Source organism: Pieris brassicae, chromosome 10 (genome assembly GCF_905147105.1).
Source record: "Pieris brassicae chromosome 10, ilPieBrab1.1, whole genome shotgun sequence".
Taxonomy (NCBI): domain Eukaryota; kingdom Metazoa; phylum Arthropoda; class Insecta; order Lepidoptera; family Pieridae; genus Pieris; species Pieris brassicae.
Window position 1 is genome coordinate 12,552,523 of NC_059674.1, and position 15,269 is coordinate 12,567,791.

At 34.3% G+C, this 15,269-nt stretch overlaps 3 protein-coding genes across 15 annotated transcripts in view; 2 read left to right on the forward strand and 1 right to left on the reverse strand.

Moving 5' to 3' along the window:
- The first annotated feature begins 264 nt into the window (after window positions 1–264).
- LOC123715130 (tubulin alpha chain) lies at window positions 265–2,675 on the forward strand. Its single transcript, XM_045669980.1, has 3 exons — window positions 265–408; window positions 1,193–1,415; window positions 1,500–2,675. The coding sequence occupies exons 1-3, from the start codon at window positions 406–408 to the stop codon at window positions 2,624–2,626; spliced, it is 1,353 nt and encodes a 450-aa protein (XP_045525936.1). The 5' UTR covers window positions 265–405; the 3' UTR covers window positions 2,627–2,675.
- Window positions 2,676–5,417: 2,742 nt separating this feature from the next.
- LOC123715170 (trypsin-like) lies at window positions 5,418–11,154 on the forward strand. 2 transcript variants are annotated; one of them, XM_045670053.1, is made up of 8 exons: window positions 5,418–5,503; window positions 6,363–6,493; window positions 7,889–7,974; window positions 8,332–8,396; window positions 9,029–9,228; window positions 9,658–9,817; window positions 10,291–10,442; window positions 10,526–11,154. In XM_045670053.1, exons 1-8 carry the CDS (start codon window positions 5,464–5,466, stop codon window positions 10,607–10,609), a joined length of 918 nt encoding a protein of 305 aa, XP_045526009.1. In that variant the 5' UTR covers window positions 5,418–5,463; the 3' UTR covers window positions 10,610–11,154. The 2 variants fall into 2 exon arrangements, with proteins under 2 accessions (XP_045526009.1, XP_045526010.1); XM_045670054.1 differs by having other exon boundaries at window positions 11,007–11,154.
- LOC123715169 (serine/threonine-protein kinase WNK1) overlaps window positions 10,749–15,269 on the reverse strand; it is a 31,811-nt gene continuing 27,290 nt past the window's right edge. For 11 of the 12 annotated variants that reach the window (XM_045670049.1, XM_045670047.1, XM_045670044.1 and 8 more), the window contains 8 exons: window positions 14,842–14,967; window positions 14,484–14,565; window positions 13,958–14,059; window positions 13,717–13,818; window positions 13,082–13,233; window positions 12,018–12,178; window positions 11,239–11,417; window positions 10,749–10,888 (listed from right to left, as the gene is read on the reverse strand). In XM_045670049.1, coding sequence (XP_045526005.1) covers window positions 10,836–10,888; window positions 11,239–11,417; window positions 12,018–12,178; window positions 13,082–13,233; window positions 13,717–13,818; window positions 13,958–14,059; window positions 14,484–14,565; window positions 14,842–14,967 — 957 coding nt within the window. In that variant the 3' untranslated portion in view covers window positions 10,749–10,835. The remainder of the gene's footprint in view (window positions 10,889–11,238; window positions 11,418–12,017; window positions 12,179–13,081; window positions 13,234–13,716; window positions 13,819–13,957; window positions 14,060–14,483; window positions 14,566–14,841; window positions 14,968–15,269) is intronic. The other variant, XM_045670048.1, reaches the window with a different exon arrangement.

A 15,269-nucleotide genomic window follows, 5' to 3' on the forward strand; every position in this document is an offset into this window, starting at 1 on the left:
TGAAATAAACGTATGTTAAAAATATATTGGATTTTGAAATATGGAATAGCTTGCACTGTCCTTTTTTATTCTCATCTAAATTGTCAAGACTTTCTCAAGTTTTCTTTATCGAAAATTTAATGCATCACTATGACCATATGAATCACCAACCCACATATTCCTACAATGGTGAGATAGTGTGCTGGAAATGTATTGGTCGATACGCCTCTGCGGCATTGCGTCCTCCAATGAGAGTAAAGCATTTTTAGCGTCTACCCCCGCTAAACCGGTTCTATATAAGCTCCCGTAACGGAATTTTCATCGTTATTAACCGTTCGGCAAGCCACTTAACTGGTCCCGCTGAACGTCGACTGACATTTATTTAAATAATTTATTTCTACGTTAGTTCAAGCAAACTACTTCAATATGGTGAGTTTCGTTACTATACATTATATTTTTTATCTAGTCGTTTTCTAATCTATATACCCGTAAAAGTGCCGGGTGGATGCGCCATCTTGTCGGCGTTTACACGAGGCCGGGTGTGGCATTCTTTCTTTGAAAATTGAATATTCTATTGTTTAATCTTACTCCACTTCCGCCAAATCGAAAAGTATTGTTCTTCCAGTTATAACACTACTATAAATAGAATTTCCCTTTAATTTATTTACTGATATACCTACTAAATTGAATAAAATCCCTTGTAATATAGTTTGTAGGCTTATTCTATTATCTTTCTAGTTCCCGACTGCCTCAATTTATCTAAAGATTTAACAATTTAGTAATATGTTGGCGACAAGATGACGTGTTCTGATCTAAATGAAGGCCAAAGAACTAGACGTGACGTCATTGATAAGTTATTGATTAATATTTGCCGGCGGTTAGGCGGCTCGCCTTATTCAATATTTTATTGTTATATGAATATTCTGGAATATTCATCGTGTCTATGTAGAAGACGTTTTGCCACGAAAGTCTTTCGTATTTACGAACAATAACTTTCACCTAACTTTCATCTGCGTTATCAATAAAAAGGTACCTTTTATGAAGTAGGTATGTACTTCTTACTGGTGTACCGTTAGTAGTAACAAGTAGGTGTATTTTAACCTTAAATGAGGTGATTGCAGCAACCTTACTCTCATGATTTTAATTTGTTTTTTTTCCGGAATCATAATTATTTTTAACCATTGTTCACATATACCTATTTTTTTGTCCACAGCGTGAATGTATCTCAGTCCACGTTGGTCAAGCGGGAGTCCAGATCGGAAATGCCTGCTGGGAGTTGTATTGCCTTGAGCATGGCATCCAGCCTGATGGTCAGATGCCCACAGACAAAACCATTGGTGGTGGTGATGACTCTTTCAACACTTTCTTCAGTGAGACCGGAGCTGGCAAGCACGTCCCCAGGGCTGTGTTTGTTGACTTAGAGCCTACAGTAGTTGGTGAGTATCACTAAACTTCTTAGATTTAAAGGTTTTTATTTTTAGTGAGATGATTATGAATTCTATATTATTTCTTCTTTACAGATGAGGTTCGTACAGGCACATACAGACAGTTATTTCATCCAGAACAACTTATCACTGGTAAGGAAGATGCTGCCAACAACTACGCGCGTGGTCACTATACAATCGGAAAGGAAATCGTCGACCTAGTCCTCGACAGAATCCGCAAGCTTGCTGACCAGTGCACTGGTCTTCAGGGTTTCCTTATCTTCCACTCATTCGGAGGAGGCACTGGATCTGGTTTCACATCTCTTCTTATGGAGCGTCTCTCAGTGGACTACGGAAAGAAGTCCAAGCTCGAGTTCGCTATCTACCCAGCTCCCCAAGTCTCCACTGCTGTTGTTGAACCTTACAACTCTATTCTCACCACTCACACCACCCTGGAGCACTCTGACTGTGCCTTCATGGTCGACAATGAAGCTATCTACGACATCTGCAGACGCAACTTGGACATTGAACGCCCAACATACACTAACCTGAACAGGCTTATTGGTCAAATCGTATCTTCAATTACGGCCTCCCTGCGTTTCGACGGCGCACTCAACGTCGATCTTACCGAGTTCCAGACCAACTTGGTCCCCTATCCACGTATCCACTTCCCGTTGGTCACCTACGCCCCAGTCATCTCTGCTGAGAAGGCTTACCATGAACAGTTGTCGGTTGCCGAAATCACCAACGCTTGCTTTGAGCCCGCTAACCAGATGGTGAAATGCGACCCCCGTCACGGCAAATACATGGCCTGCTGCATGTTGTACCGTGGTGACGTTGTGCCTAAGGACGTTAACGCTGCCATTGCAACCATCAAGACCAAGCGCACCATTCAGTTTGTAGACTGGTGTCCTACCGGTTTCAAGGTCGGTATCAACTACCAGCCACCTACTGTTGTTCCTGGTGGTGACTTGGCCAAGGTACAGCGTGCCGTGTGCATGTTGTCTAACACCACAGCCATCGCTGAGGCATGGGCTCGTTTGGACCACAAGTTCGATCTTATGTACGCCAAGCGTGCTTTCGTCCACTGGTACGTGGGTGAGGGTATGGAGGAAGGAGAGTTCTCCGAGGCCCGTGAGGACTTGGCAGCTCTTGAGAAGGATTACGAAGAGGTCGGTATGGACTCTGCAGAGGGAGAAGGCGAGGGTGCTGAAGAGTACTAATTTATTTCCAATCATTCCGCACCAAACGTGAATAAAAGAGTTTGATTTATATTGTGTTTCTTTCCAAAGTTTCCATAGTAATAATAATTCTACTTCAATTCTATTACAGTTTTCTATTATAAAAAATAATTTCATAGATCTGTGGCAAGATTTATCTTGTTTATTTTGTCTCTTAAAATACGTAGTGGATAAACAGCTTTTGGTCTGCTTACAATATAACTAAACTTGGTTTAGTTAAGGCTCCAGACCATTAATAAAAATATTATCTTTACAATATTATAAGTAGCCGATCATCTATTATAAAAAGTCGTCTGATGAAAATTTAAATTGTAAAACAGTTGAACCGTTGCGTATTAAATTTCGATGTTGAATACGGCGAGTTCACCGAGGCAGATAAATTATTAAATAAATATACGCTCAAAGATGCTATTAATAAATAAAATAGCAAAATACTTATTGATAAAGATATATTTTTGCTCCAGGTTGAGGACTTCATATTTGAAAATTTAATAGCAATGGCTAAGAACCTTGTTAAATTTTAACTTTAAATATTTAATGAAACCACAAACAAATGGCCAGTCTTGTTGATATATATGTCAATACCTCTTACCCCGGATCGAACTAATAATATTCTAAATAAGTTCTTACTTAATAGTAAAAATTGACGTTTAATGTAAATTCGTTCAGAAATAATTAGCATAATATTGTGTCATAGCAGGCAATCGTCGCGATCGCACCATATAAGGCTAGAATAAAAATGATGTCAGCTCGCCCACAAACAAGCTGCGTAGGAACATCCAAGGATTACTTGTTCAACTTTAATTCCCAGTAACTACTCGTTACATACATGAATCTGGGTCATTATAACAGGAAAATTATAAGCCCCGTGGTCGTTAAAGCTTGACGTTAATATTTCTTTGTTAATTGTTACCTATTATTGGAAATAGTATATCCGAGAAATATATATATAAAATTCCCTCTGTCGACTTTTATAGGTTTTTCACGTACCCATCTTAGGTTTAGGCTTAGAGACCAAAGAAAAAGGTACTGATATACGACCTGCTATCGTAGTAGATTACATTCGAACAGTACTTTCTTGTACATTCTTAAAAAAACTATTTAATTACTGATTTTTCATCTAAATTCATATTAAGATTGATGAACCTGATAATAATAATACTAATTTATTTGTAAGAATATGGTAAGTACAAAAATCTTAAGTTCGAATATTCCGCCACACTTAATGGCGTGCAAATTTGTGTTAAAGGGTAGAATAGAGGTTAGAATAACTTTATGAGTCCTATGTAAGTATAACTTTTTATCAGACAATAATAATATAACTTTAAAATAACTATAAATGATTAATAAAGATCTTGATTAGGAGAATTACAAGTGTTCGGTATATTTATTTATATGTCATATATATATTGCCGCTAGATAAATTTTTCATGCTTTGGACACCGATACGACAGTTGTTAAGTTACAGGACGAACTTAATACTTCCGGTTTTATATACGAAACCATCTGTACATTAATATGTTATGCCAAAATATATAGGATATACCATGCTTAGGTCCAAGTCTCGATTCTGAATGAAAATTCCCGCATCCGGGAATGAGCTCGCCACGATGTACCGTGTTAAAAATAGCTTGTGTGCAAGGCAAGTATTTATATGCAAGTTCTATGACCTTTACATATTTTTAAACTAAGCGTGGGCCGACATCTAACTACTGGATGCAATACCAAATGTATAAAACCGTTTTAGTTTAGTTTCGTCTTAGTCCGAAAAAACATCAGAAACGAAAGGAAATTGCTTTTTAAATGACGCTACAGGAAAAAGCTAATATTCCATTCGTTCTAGCACAAGAAGAAATTATTTAATATATCTACATATATATATTGGGCAACAACTAGTCAATTGTATAATTCTTTTAGTTGAATGTAGGAACGAACTATTACCAAAGACAAGTAGCACTAGGCGGAAGACAGGAATTTGCAAGTTTCCTGTAGGTTTGAATTTATTACAACTCTTGAGATGTGATTTATAGAACTGTAAATTAGGAAATGAACGTATTTAAGATGTTGGAGAATTGATAACATTAAATGAAAAAAACTATAAATTATTTAATATAGGCCAAATGTCTATAATACTTATGGAACATTTTAGAAATTTGCAACTGTACAAAAAAAAGTTAATGTGGTACATAGTAATGATTAAAAAAAATATTTCGTTAATTGTGAATATTGTTACGAACATCAATACATTCAACCCTGTAACGGAATTTTCGATTTATAAACAATTTAAAGATCTTTTCAGCAACCTAGTGGCAAGCAAGACGTGGTTTCTGACCGATTTAGGAGGTTTATCAGTTATCAAATATTAGAAAATTATATTTGAAACTGAAACATTATGTATAGAGTAGTCCCAGGGATATATTTATATATACGCATAAGTGAGCTGAAACGCGTCTGTGTCGTAATTAGTGTATTTTTGTTGTGTTAGTACAATTAAATTATTTGTTGATTTATTTAAAAATAAACCCTTGAAGAGATCTATGGAATTTTCTATCCGATCCCTTAGCTCGTAACTATTTCAAGTTACTTCGGGCAAGTTAGTATAGAAGCAATAGTTTGGGCATGCTATATTCAAATTCCTCGTGAACCTAATTAACCTTTTTATGTCGGTAAACAAATAATTTCTCAAATGTTATTCTTTAGAGATTGTCATATTGAGTTGGTTCTATACGTTGTATCTTATCATTGATAACATCGATGACTGATATATGTACTACCTAGATACTCCTTTGGTATTAGTTCTTGTTAAGTGGTGAGCCAAAATGTTGTGTACATATTTTATATTATTCTTATTTGGTCTGTGTAAGTATTTTTTTTAATATCACTTAATCTATGCTTAATTAATTTTACGATCCTAACACCTATAGCCAAAAAAAACAATTACAATTTTCTTACTAGTACATACTAATCGTTTGTAGAAACTATATTTTTATGGTAATATATCTACGACGTATAAAAAACTTTAGGCTTATTTGGTCTCATTATTTACTATTCGAATTTACTTCGGAAGAAGTACTTCAACAATTCATAGATATTTTAAATGACTATATTTACTTTCCTTTATATGATAATAATCTTTAAAAAAATAAAATTAACAATTCGAAAAAAGTTATAATAGCTTCGTTATTGAAATGAAAAAATAAATGTTATCGCAATTTCTATGATTTTTTAATGATAATGGCTCTCGTGACACTACTGTCGTCTCACAGATCCGTCCTTTAGAGTTAAAGCGTGAATTTTTGACTTTGATTTATATCTCATCTGTAAATTGTCAGTCTCAATACTACTCTGGCCGAATCTGGTCGGAAAACATTATTTTTCAACTTCAAAAATCCATAAAACCGACATTTGCGACTCAATATTCACTAGCCGAATGACATACATACTCCAGCCGGTCCTTTACCAAAAATGGTAAGATTATAACTGGTTTCTGTATCGGTTGATTTAACCAAGTATAAAATTGCTTACAAAAACATTATTTAATTATGTTTTAGGTGAATTACTCCTTGAATTATATATAATTTATAGAATTAATAGTTTATACTTCTTCGTGATGTTACCTACTATTATTTGTGAATAGTAAATATTTCTGTAGTATCATGTGTATTCCTTCCTATTCTGAAGTGATTTATTCTGAATTATTAAAAAAATCTTCCGACAGCACAAGCACAGGACTATTCAGAGGAGCTTCAAATCGTTGACTTAACCAAATTAAATGACACTCTATCAACTAACCATAGGATTATTGGAGGGCAACCAGTTAATATAGAAAAATATCCATATACAGTGCAGGTAAGAATTTGTCGTATTATACCTTCATTTACATGGAAACTGTAAATCACAAATCAATATGACACTGTAACTTATAATTCTCAGCAGTAATATTTACTCTGTGTGTAAAAAAACCGTCACAGAGAGGTAAAACAATTTTCAAAATCATTAAATAATACGAAGAAAACTTCTGTAAACCTGATACTAAAATTATAATCGCAGTAAATGTTAATGTCGCAAAATTAGGATCTTTCTCCAGTCGTAACGCCTGTGAGGCTGACTTTTAATTTATACCCAACCCAAAAACTGTTATTATATAAAAATATTTAAAATTAAGCTATTGAAGCGGCAACGGTTAACAGTTCGAAGTGTTAACTATAACACTACCAACTGTTACAAAACTGTGGGCTATACGACTTTCTTGATATCCCAAGGTGGAAATGCACCTCTGAAAATAGCAGGTGTATATGGGCCTCGAGCAACACAATGTGTTGTATTCAGAGACTGGGTGAGCAGTACTCACTGAAACTTGGGTAGTTCGGTACTGACAAGGCCGCGTTAAAGAGGATCCACGATCACATTCTACCGGGGCTTCGACAGAGGCTTGTAAAGTATCCAGTGGATATAAAAGTAGACTCTTCAGACAGACAAAATAATATTAAAATAATTGCATTGAAATAGCTGATCAACCTCGATTTATAGAAAGACTTAGTCAGTACTTTCCACCAGTTACGGTGTTGGTAAACAAATTATTTTTTATGTTAAACTTTGCATACAACATGTATTCTAATAACGGATAACATTATCGCTGCTATCAATATTAGGTTTAAAAATTTGCGGTCCGGGAAACCTTTCATGAGATTTAGATATGGATAGTGCTAAAAGGGTAGATGTTGTGTTACTACTTAAATTGTAGCAATTTAGTAACATGTCTCAATTTGAAGTACATAAGAGCCGTAATAAACATGTTTTTAAAATTGAAACTATACTAGAGAAAGATTCTGTGTGGAATAGTACTAGTAGCATCCTTGTAAAGTTTAACGATGATATAAAGAACTAAAAAAGAAATGGAATCCTTTATTGTATTTCTTTTCAACTACTTTTAAAAGGACCTTAATTCAAATTATAATAGTCACACTAAAGTTAGAAATTGCCTTGCCAATACGCCGCTGATAGCACCGTACTATGAGGGTGGTTAAGTTATGGAGGAAAATTGAAATATAGGTTAAAAAAATTAAATACACCACAGAAACATAAATAATTGGTAATATGAAATTACCTGTATGAGAGTCGACGACGCTGATGTTGCAATTTGAAATTTGTGAGAAGCTTAACATTGATATCGCTATAAAGTTACGAAGTAAGCCTAAACTCTAAATGATATTTAACAGTTGCGTCGCTTTTTTATTATTTCAGGTCCTTCTGAACCGAGGTTTAACATGTGGTGGTTCACTCCTGTCCACTTCACATGTTCTCACTTCGGCCCACTGCTTTTTTGCTCAGTAAGTAGACAAAACATATTAATAAAAATTATGGAATAAAAGGCAGCAGGGTTATTGCAAAAAAAACCCTGTGCACAGCGCTGATTTTTAGCCTCCCTATTCAGTTTTAAGTACAACATTTCTTAAAAATCTATAAATTCAAAATAAACCGCTGGGGCAATGAACGTTACACGTAGACAGAGTTCCTTTGAAATAAAAAATGGCATTATTTACAAATACTGATTTTTTTATTTGAGTCATCAATTGGTATTGATAACATCTTAAAACAAGTTTGTTACGCTTTGATTAACTAATTTCATCTATACTATATATATCTCAAAGTATCAATCGATATATTTATAATCGAATATATTTCAGAAATGGTCAAATGGTGAGACCTTCGCAGTTGAGTGTACGATTAGGGTCCACAATGCAAGGTTCAGGTAATATACACACTTTTGTTAAACTTATGAAAAACTGTTATTAAGAAGATTTCATTTAGTTGTTGATGATTGTATACATATATGTTATTGATGGTCGTGGATAATATTTAAGTATGATTGTTATCTATTTAAATTTTTAATCACTTGTAAGAAATTGATAAGTGTATATATTTCGCGCAAACTAACAATCGGAATGATTGTAGGTATACCTGTCAACGCAATCATGGATCGGAAATGTTTAGTATAGGTGTAAATATTTAATGATTACATAAATTAGTATAACAAAAAGCAATAACTAACCTTAAAATAAAACTAAAATATATTATTAAAAGGAGTCCCTTTAGGCAAGGTACTATTTAATTATATATTTATTTTGTTTCATTTTCAGTTGACAGGTATTTGAAATCACTTTCGTATTTTATTACTTTCACTTTGAGGTTTTAATGAGGGTGAACTGAACTAGGTTTAAAATGTATCTTGTTGGTTTATTAATAAAAAGCTAAAAGATGCCTCCTAAGACTGAGATTGCGCTAAGTGCTTCTGAAAAGCTTATTAGATTTAACATGTTGGAATTATACATACTTGGCGATACGATCAAATAAATATATAGTTTCATTTAAAATGTGTTTCAGGTGGAACAGTAGTGAGTGTATCCAAATTTGTAATTCACGAAAATTATAATATACCAATACGGAATAACGACATTGGAATATTGTTTCTGTCTCGTCGCGTGAAGCTTACCAATCAAATCTCTCTGGCCTTTATTCCTCAGCAAGGGAATATGGTTCCAGATAGAGCTACTGTCACATATGTTGGATGGGGATATACTAATGTAAGAACTTATCATGTTAGGGGATTTCTGACGAATACTGTTTTAATATGTAAATGGCTCGGCAAATAATGTGTCTGGGTTAATTGCCAATTGCGGAATTTCATTTAGCTATACTTTTGTTGTAAACGTACAATTAATAGCAAAGGTGAAAATTGGGTTACATAATTTTGGGTGTATTTAAAGAAGAGAAGAGACTACCTCTCCTCCCCAAATTATCAAATATACCTTTAGATATGACCTATTGGTGTTTTCAAATAATATAAGTTCCAAGGTTGGTTACTAACAATATTGTACATTAAAGTAGCCATCATTATGTTGTATTGCTCCGAATGCTAATACAAAAGGCGCTAGTAAACTATAATTATTTAGAGAGGCCCTTGATAATGTTCTTTTTAGTTTAACATTATTTATGATTTTGTAAATTCTCAGGTAAATGCGCCCGTCGGCTCAACAGTTCTCAACGAAGTGCATGTGCAAAATATCAATCTGACGATATGCTCCATAAGGTACAATCAGTTGAGTCAATTGACGGGGATGACTTACATAGTCACCAACGAAATGTTATGCGCAGGAATCCTTGATGTTGGACGTAAGTATTAAAACAAACATAATAATACTAATCTTTTCATTGACTATTTTTATTTCATAGTAAGTGATCAGCCTTCTTGTACATGTCGACGATTTTTGATTTTGATGGTTCCTTTAACGTACGAGTGTTAGACATAAACAGAAAGTTACCGAAGTTACGAAAGTTACAGAAAGCACGGCCGGGGGATCTCAGGGATGAGAGTCGCACATCAAAACCAGTAGATTAACACTGATATTATATTAAATTAATAAACAGAAACGTTCACATGTCGTCGTATTATCGTGACATATTTCGTTATTACAATTTACATGAGAAACAGAAGATTAGTCACATTTATAAACTTTCACTTTTAAAATAATAAACCCTAGATAAAAATTTTATTCATGACCTTTTTATTATTCTAAGCATAGTTAAGACCAACTAAGTTACTCTATATGATTACATCTTTAGATACATTAACAACTTGATTGTAGAAAAAGACGCGTGCCAGGGCGATAGCGGAGGCCCCGTAATATACAATGGGGTTGTAGTGGGCATAACATCATGGGGCTACAGCTGTGGGCATCCAACTTACCCAGGAGTAAACTCCAGGGTCTCTAGCTATACAACATGGATAACCCGAACGGCGAGTTTCACGATCTTACAATGTTGTGCTAAAAAGGCCTCAAAGGTGAAATTTATTTATTTATAATCTAAATTCATTTACAGATGAGAGGATCAGCAATAACCAGTGCCGGCTCATTAAAAATGATCATCGTATTTATACTATGTAGTATATTATACAGTTATTGAAGAGATTTTACTATTTCATTTATTTAACTTTTATCATTCAAAACATGCACAAACTGTAGTTATGTATGTATCGATTTTCCTCAAACGATTGACTTAAGTTTTTATTAATATCTCAGGAAATATATAAATAAAACACAAGTTTCGGATATCACATATGAATATAATTAACGAGTAATGATATAGATATAGTATGGTACAGAATAAATATAAGGTACAGGTGACCGCGTCACGACGCCGCGCGCCCACGCACTGACAGCAACACTACTTGACGACACAGCACTGTAACAATCAACTAACATTAATATGTGTACCACAAAGCTTCATATGCGTTCAAATAAAACCTCTTGAATATATAAAAACGTTGATCATTATTTACGATCTTTCGTTTCTCGTTTAGATTGCTGTAAAACACGTCGTCCAAACGTCGAGTAATAATTATGTAAAATAATTTCCAGAGGAAACTGTTCTGAAGAAACCATTATTTATTTTACCTGTTTTATTGTATTATTTGTGATGTAAATAAAGTTATTATTATAATTAAAGTACGGCAAGCGTATTTATTTGCAAGGCGGGTCCAAATTAGCACGAGCCACTAGTGACCTACTAAAGTCGCGTCAAGTGACTGGTACCTTTATCAGTGAGAGCTTCATCGATGAGTAGATCAGCGACCAGCGACCCCGCACTGAACCCCTCCACGAGCCGCGGCCTCGCGCTTCCTCGCCCCTCTTCATCCCCCTCCGCTACCTTCCACCTTGACAACTCTTCGCTTACGGGAACTGTCTCACCTTCTATCGGCCTGCTTTGATATCTGGAAAATTTATTTCATTTAAAGAAAACACTTTTTTACCGAATTAGAAGGAAGAAGGAAGGAAGATGTATTATTATAAACTTATAATTATTTTACATAATTTTAAATGTCTCCCGACGTTTCGCGTGCTTTACAGCGTGCGTGGTCACGGTGACCACGGTATCTTGAATCTGGTAAAAAAGTGTTTTCTTTAAATTTCTTTTGTCTTATGTTAACAAAAGACAAAATTAATTTCAATTTACATATTTAACTAGAATAGAGTTATAAGATACATAGATTTATGTAATTAACGTTTAATCAATGATTGAATATGACTAAGCCAGTATACGTCACGATTTCCTACTCAAGTTTCACGTAACACTGTGCTACCGTATAATAAGTTTAGGTATGAAGGTTTAAAAAAGCTTTGTCAAATTTGTGTAATTAAATTTCTTTTAAATTAAGCAGTGTCCATTTCATATCTTCAAAGAAAATATTTCTTAACCAATTAGATATCTAGCAAATAGTGAGGTTGAAACTGTAAAACGAAAGACAAGAAGTTCGTTAAGGTGGCTTAAACAGTGTTATCAATAATCAAATTCCACTATCACTCTAGCATACCTGCTTTCCACGAATGGGGTGAAGACTGCCTCCCGGTGCAGCCTCAGGGAGTTGTCAATGACAGTACAGGTCATGTCCCGCAATGGGTCTATTATTAAGTAACTTCGCTCTGTTTGCTCACCCTCCTCTAGTAAATCGTCTGGACTTAACTTCTTTTCACCCTGAAATCAGAAAATAAATTAGTATTAATAATATGGAAACTGATAAATTCGACAAAAAAGTCAAAAATATTTTTCGTGCAAGCGATTTAAGACAGAAAGCAAATACAGTAGAACCCGGTTTAGACGATTTCTCAAGGACCCTACCAAAAACCCGTCTTAAGCGTGTAAGTGTATTATACGGGATATGGAAAATAATTTAAAAAAAAAATGTATACATAGGTATTAAAATATACATTTATAATTTACTTTAAATACGTAGTGTAATTATAATAACATTATTTAAAATAATCACTCATCAATTGAAGAATATCCAGGAAAACCCTGCAGTATCTCGGGTTCTTCACGAGCGGGCGGGGGTGGGTCTTTCTGGGGGCTCTCGTTAGATCGCTCGGTTAAACGGGATGACGAATCGTATTAAGCGTTAAGAGATGTATGAAAGCAAGTCACATGTTCCAGAAAGTGGCGTATTATGAAAGAAATCGTATTAGGCGTGATCGTCTTAAACGGCTTCTACTGTATTTCCTAAGAAAGTTAGAATGTACAGTTGATAATCGGAATCATTGTGTCACTTGACATTAATTCAGCCATCGGGCCAAACACGATCAGAATTTAAAGAAATGCATTTTAATTACCCAAGATCGTGTTAAATAATTTTATGTCGCCATCACAAATAAATCAGGAATAGCTATTTTAGTAGTACATTTAGGCACTTTAAGTTTTTTATAATGAATATGAATTTTAGTACATATATTTGAGCAAAGATATTTGAATGAAGAAAATAAACAATTGAAAGAAAATTACAACGCATCATATATATCATTTGCAACTTTTATATATTATTTACATTAAAAACTATCTCAAAATGTAAGCGCTTATTTCAATAAAAAATACAAAAGTACGTACGGTAGTTACAGGCGCAGGATCCATAATCGCGACTCTATGTCCGGCAAGTGCGTCCTCAACGACGTACGTACGTGCGCGCGTACTATCCGTTAGCACGTACGTGTCATGCGCATTTTCTTCGCACCAAGAGGTATTGTCGCATGATGTTTCACCTAAAACATAAATCATGTATTAAAACAAATAACGGTTATTTTCTTTAATAAGTAAAGTAACTTCTTCAAGAAGTTTTCTTATATTAAATGTTTTATCACTTTATAATTTTGATTATTGTTTACTATGATTTAATATATTAATAACATCTGTTAGCGTAAAATATACTGCAGTAACGAGAGCTTTATACAACTAAATTAAGATCTTGATAACAAAAATATGAACCCTACGTCCGATTTGTAAGATTTATACAATTTAATCGCTTTTACTTTAAAATCAATAGTTAAGGCCATGATGAACGCAAAACTGATACACCACAATGCAATAAAGACGTAATTCACAATAATTCAATACAATAACGAAACAATTACTCTTTGTTTTAGTAAAGTGTGGTCTAAATAATTTTCTTACTAAGAAATTGATTATCATTTTATTCTTAAGTGTCACAATTAAGTTAAGTTAAGCGGGTCATATGGGTAACTTACCTTCAACGTCTGCGTCGTTTTCGGCGTCCCCGTCTCCATCGACATCGCCGCCCTCCACGACGGTACCTTCTTGTGATTGGACTAGATCGATTTTGTCTTTACCTAAATGGTTTATATATGTGAAAAATATGGAAAACATACAAGAAAATGAACTTGAAAATTAGTCAATGTTAGTCATGAATTTGCCAGTTATTAGAATTGTATTAAAACAAATATATAATTGAGGAGACAATTGACTCACCATGCATGTGTTCGGGTAGGAGCCGACATAACGCATAGTTCCTGAGCGGCGAGGCTCTCGCCACTCGAAACCGTCGGTTGCCCTCAATTTCGCTGCTTAGTTCTGGAAAAATTGGATTTACTTAGATCTTATTCGGTAAAATATCAAAATACCATTTTATCTGCTAACAGGATCCGGGTGCAGATCTGATTCGTTGTTCGCGAATATAACAGAACATTACTTTTATCCAGAGCTCGATATATACGGTAGTGGGTTGATCAATTTTAGATACCTATCACTATATGCCATTTTTTGTATCACATTTTTTATGTAATATTTATGTTCATCGAAATTGTCGTGTATTATAAGCTGTACTTTGATAATATATACAAATTCTGCGTCTGTCTATACTACATATATAAGGATAGACAGACGCTGTGGGCATTGCTTTCCAAATTTTTTAAAACAACTTAAACATTCTTCATGCTTCTTGAGGTTCTGGATTATATTCACGATCAAATAAAAAAAAAGCCATAGATAAACTTACCTTCCTCATAGGTATTAACGGCATTGTCATTCATGCCACCCGACAACATTTCATCAGCCCCATGCACTTCACTATACACGTCCTAAAATATAAACGTACAATTATATTTCGTAAGAAATTACACAAAATTATAAACTATAAGTAATAATTTAACACGCTTATGACGCTCAAAAAACTTTTGCTAACTAAATAATAAAACATGTTGCATGTCTCATAGACGTCTTTGATTTTAAATTCGACTGAATTATATCAGTAAGGAGTGTGATCCCTGAGTTTGATGTGTAAAGACATATTCTGGTTTTTCGGTTGCTTTTTTATTAACTTATTTCTGTCTACATATGAAGTATATCTGACTCACCTTATCAGCATGCTTGTAGTGCAGACTAATCTTGCTGAGCTGATGATCAAGATGCGCCAATCTCGCCGCATGTCTCGCAGCACCATTTTCGCCAGTTTCACCTACGTCGCTAATTACGCCTTCCACCTATAAAAAAATATAATTATCAAGTTAAATTTAGAAGGGATCTTATGTACTTTTATTACGCTTGTCTCATAACAAGTTTGGGTAATTTAAAAAATAAAGAGTTTAAAATATTTAATTAGCTTAACGCATAACAATTAATTAGGAATATAGTTGTCAACGACTGCAGTATTTTGATTCGAAAAGTTCTTAAATATATTTCTTGACCATCACTGTTTTCATATAGGCATTTGCATAACATGTCTTAGTCTAAAAGGTTCATACTACGCTATTCCATTGCAGCTAAAAAGCGAGATTATGCGAAA

Coding starts and splice junctions, on each gene's coding strand:
- LOC123715130 (XM_045669980.1), top strand. Junction 1,416..1,499: donor CTTAGAGCCTACAGTAGTTG/GTGAGTATCACT, acceptor TCTTCTTTACAG/ATGAGGTTCGTACAGGCACA.
- LOC123715170 (XM_045670053.1), top strand. CDS start 5,464: ATGTTGTGTACATATTTTATATTATTCTTATTTGGTCTGT. Junction 6,494..7,888: donor AATATCCATATACAGTGCAG/GTAAGAATTTGT, acceptor TTATTATTTCAG/GTCCTTCTGAACCGAGGTTT. Junction 9,818..10,290: donor AGGAATCCTTGATGTTGGAC/GTAAGTATTAAA, acceptor ACTTGATTGTAG/AAAAAGACGCGTGCCAGGGC.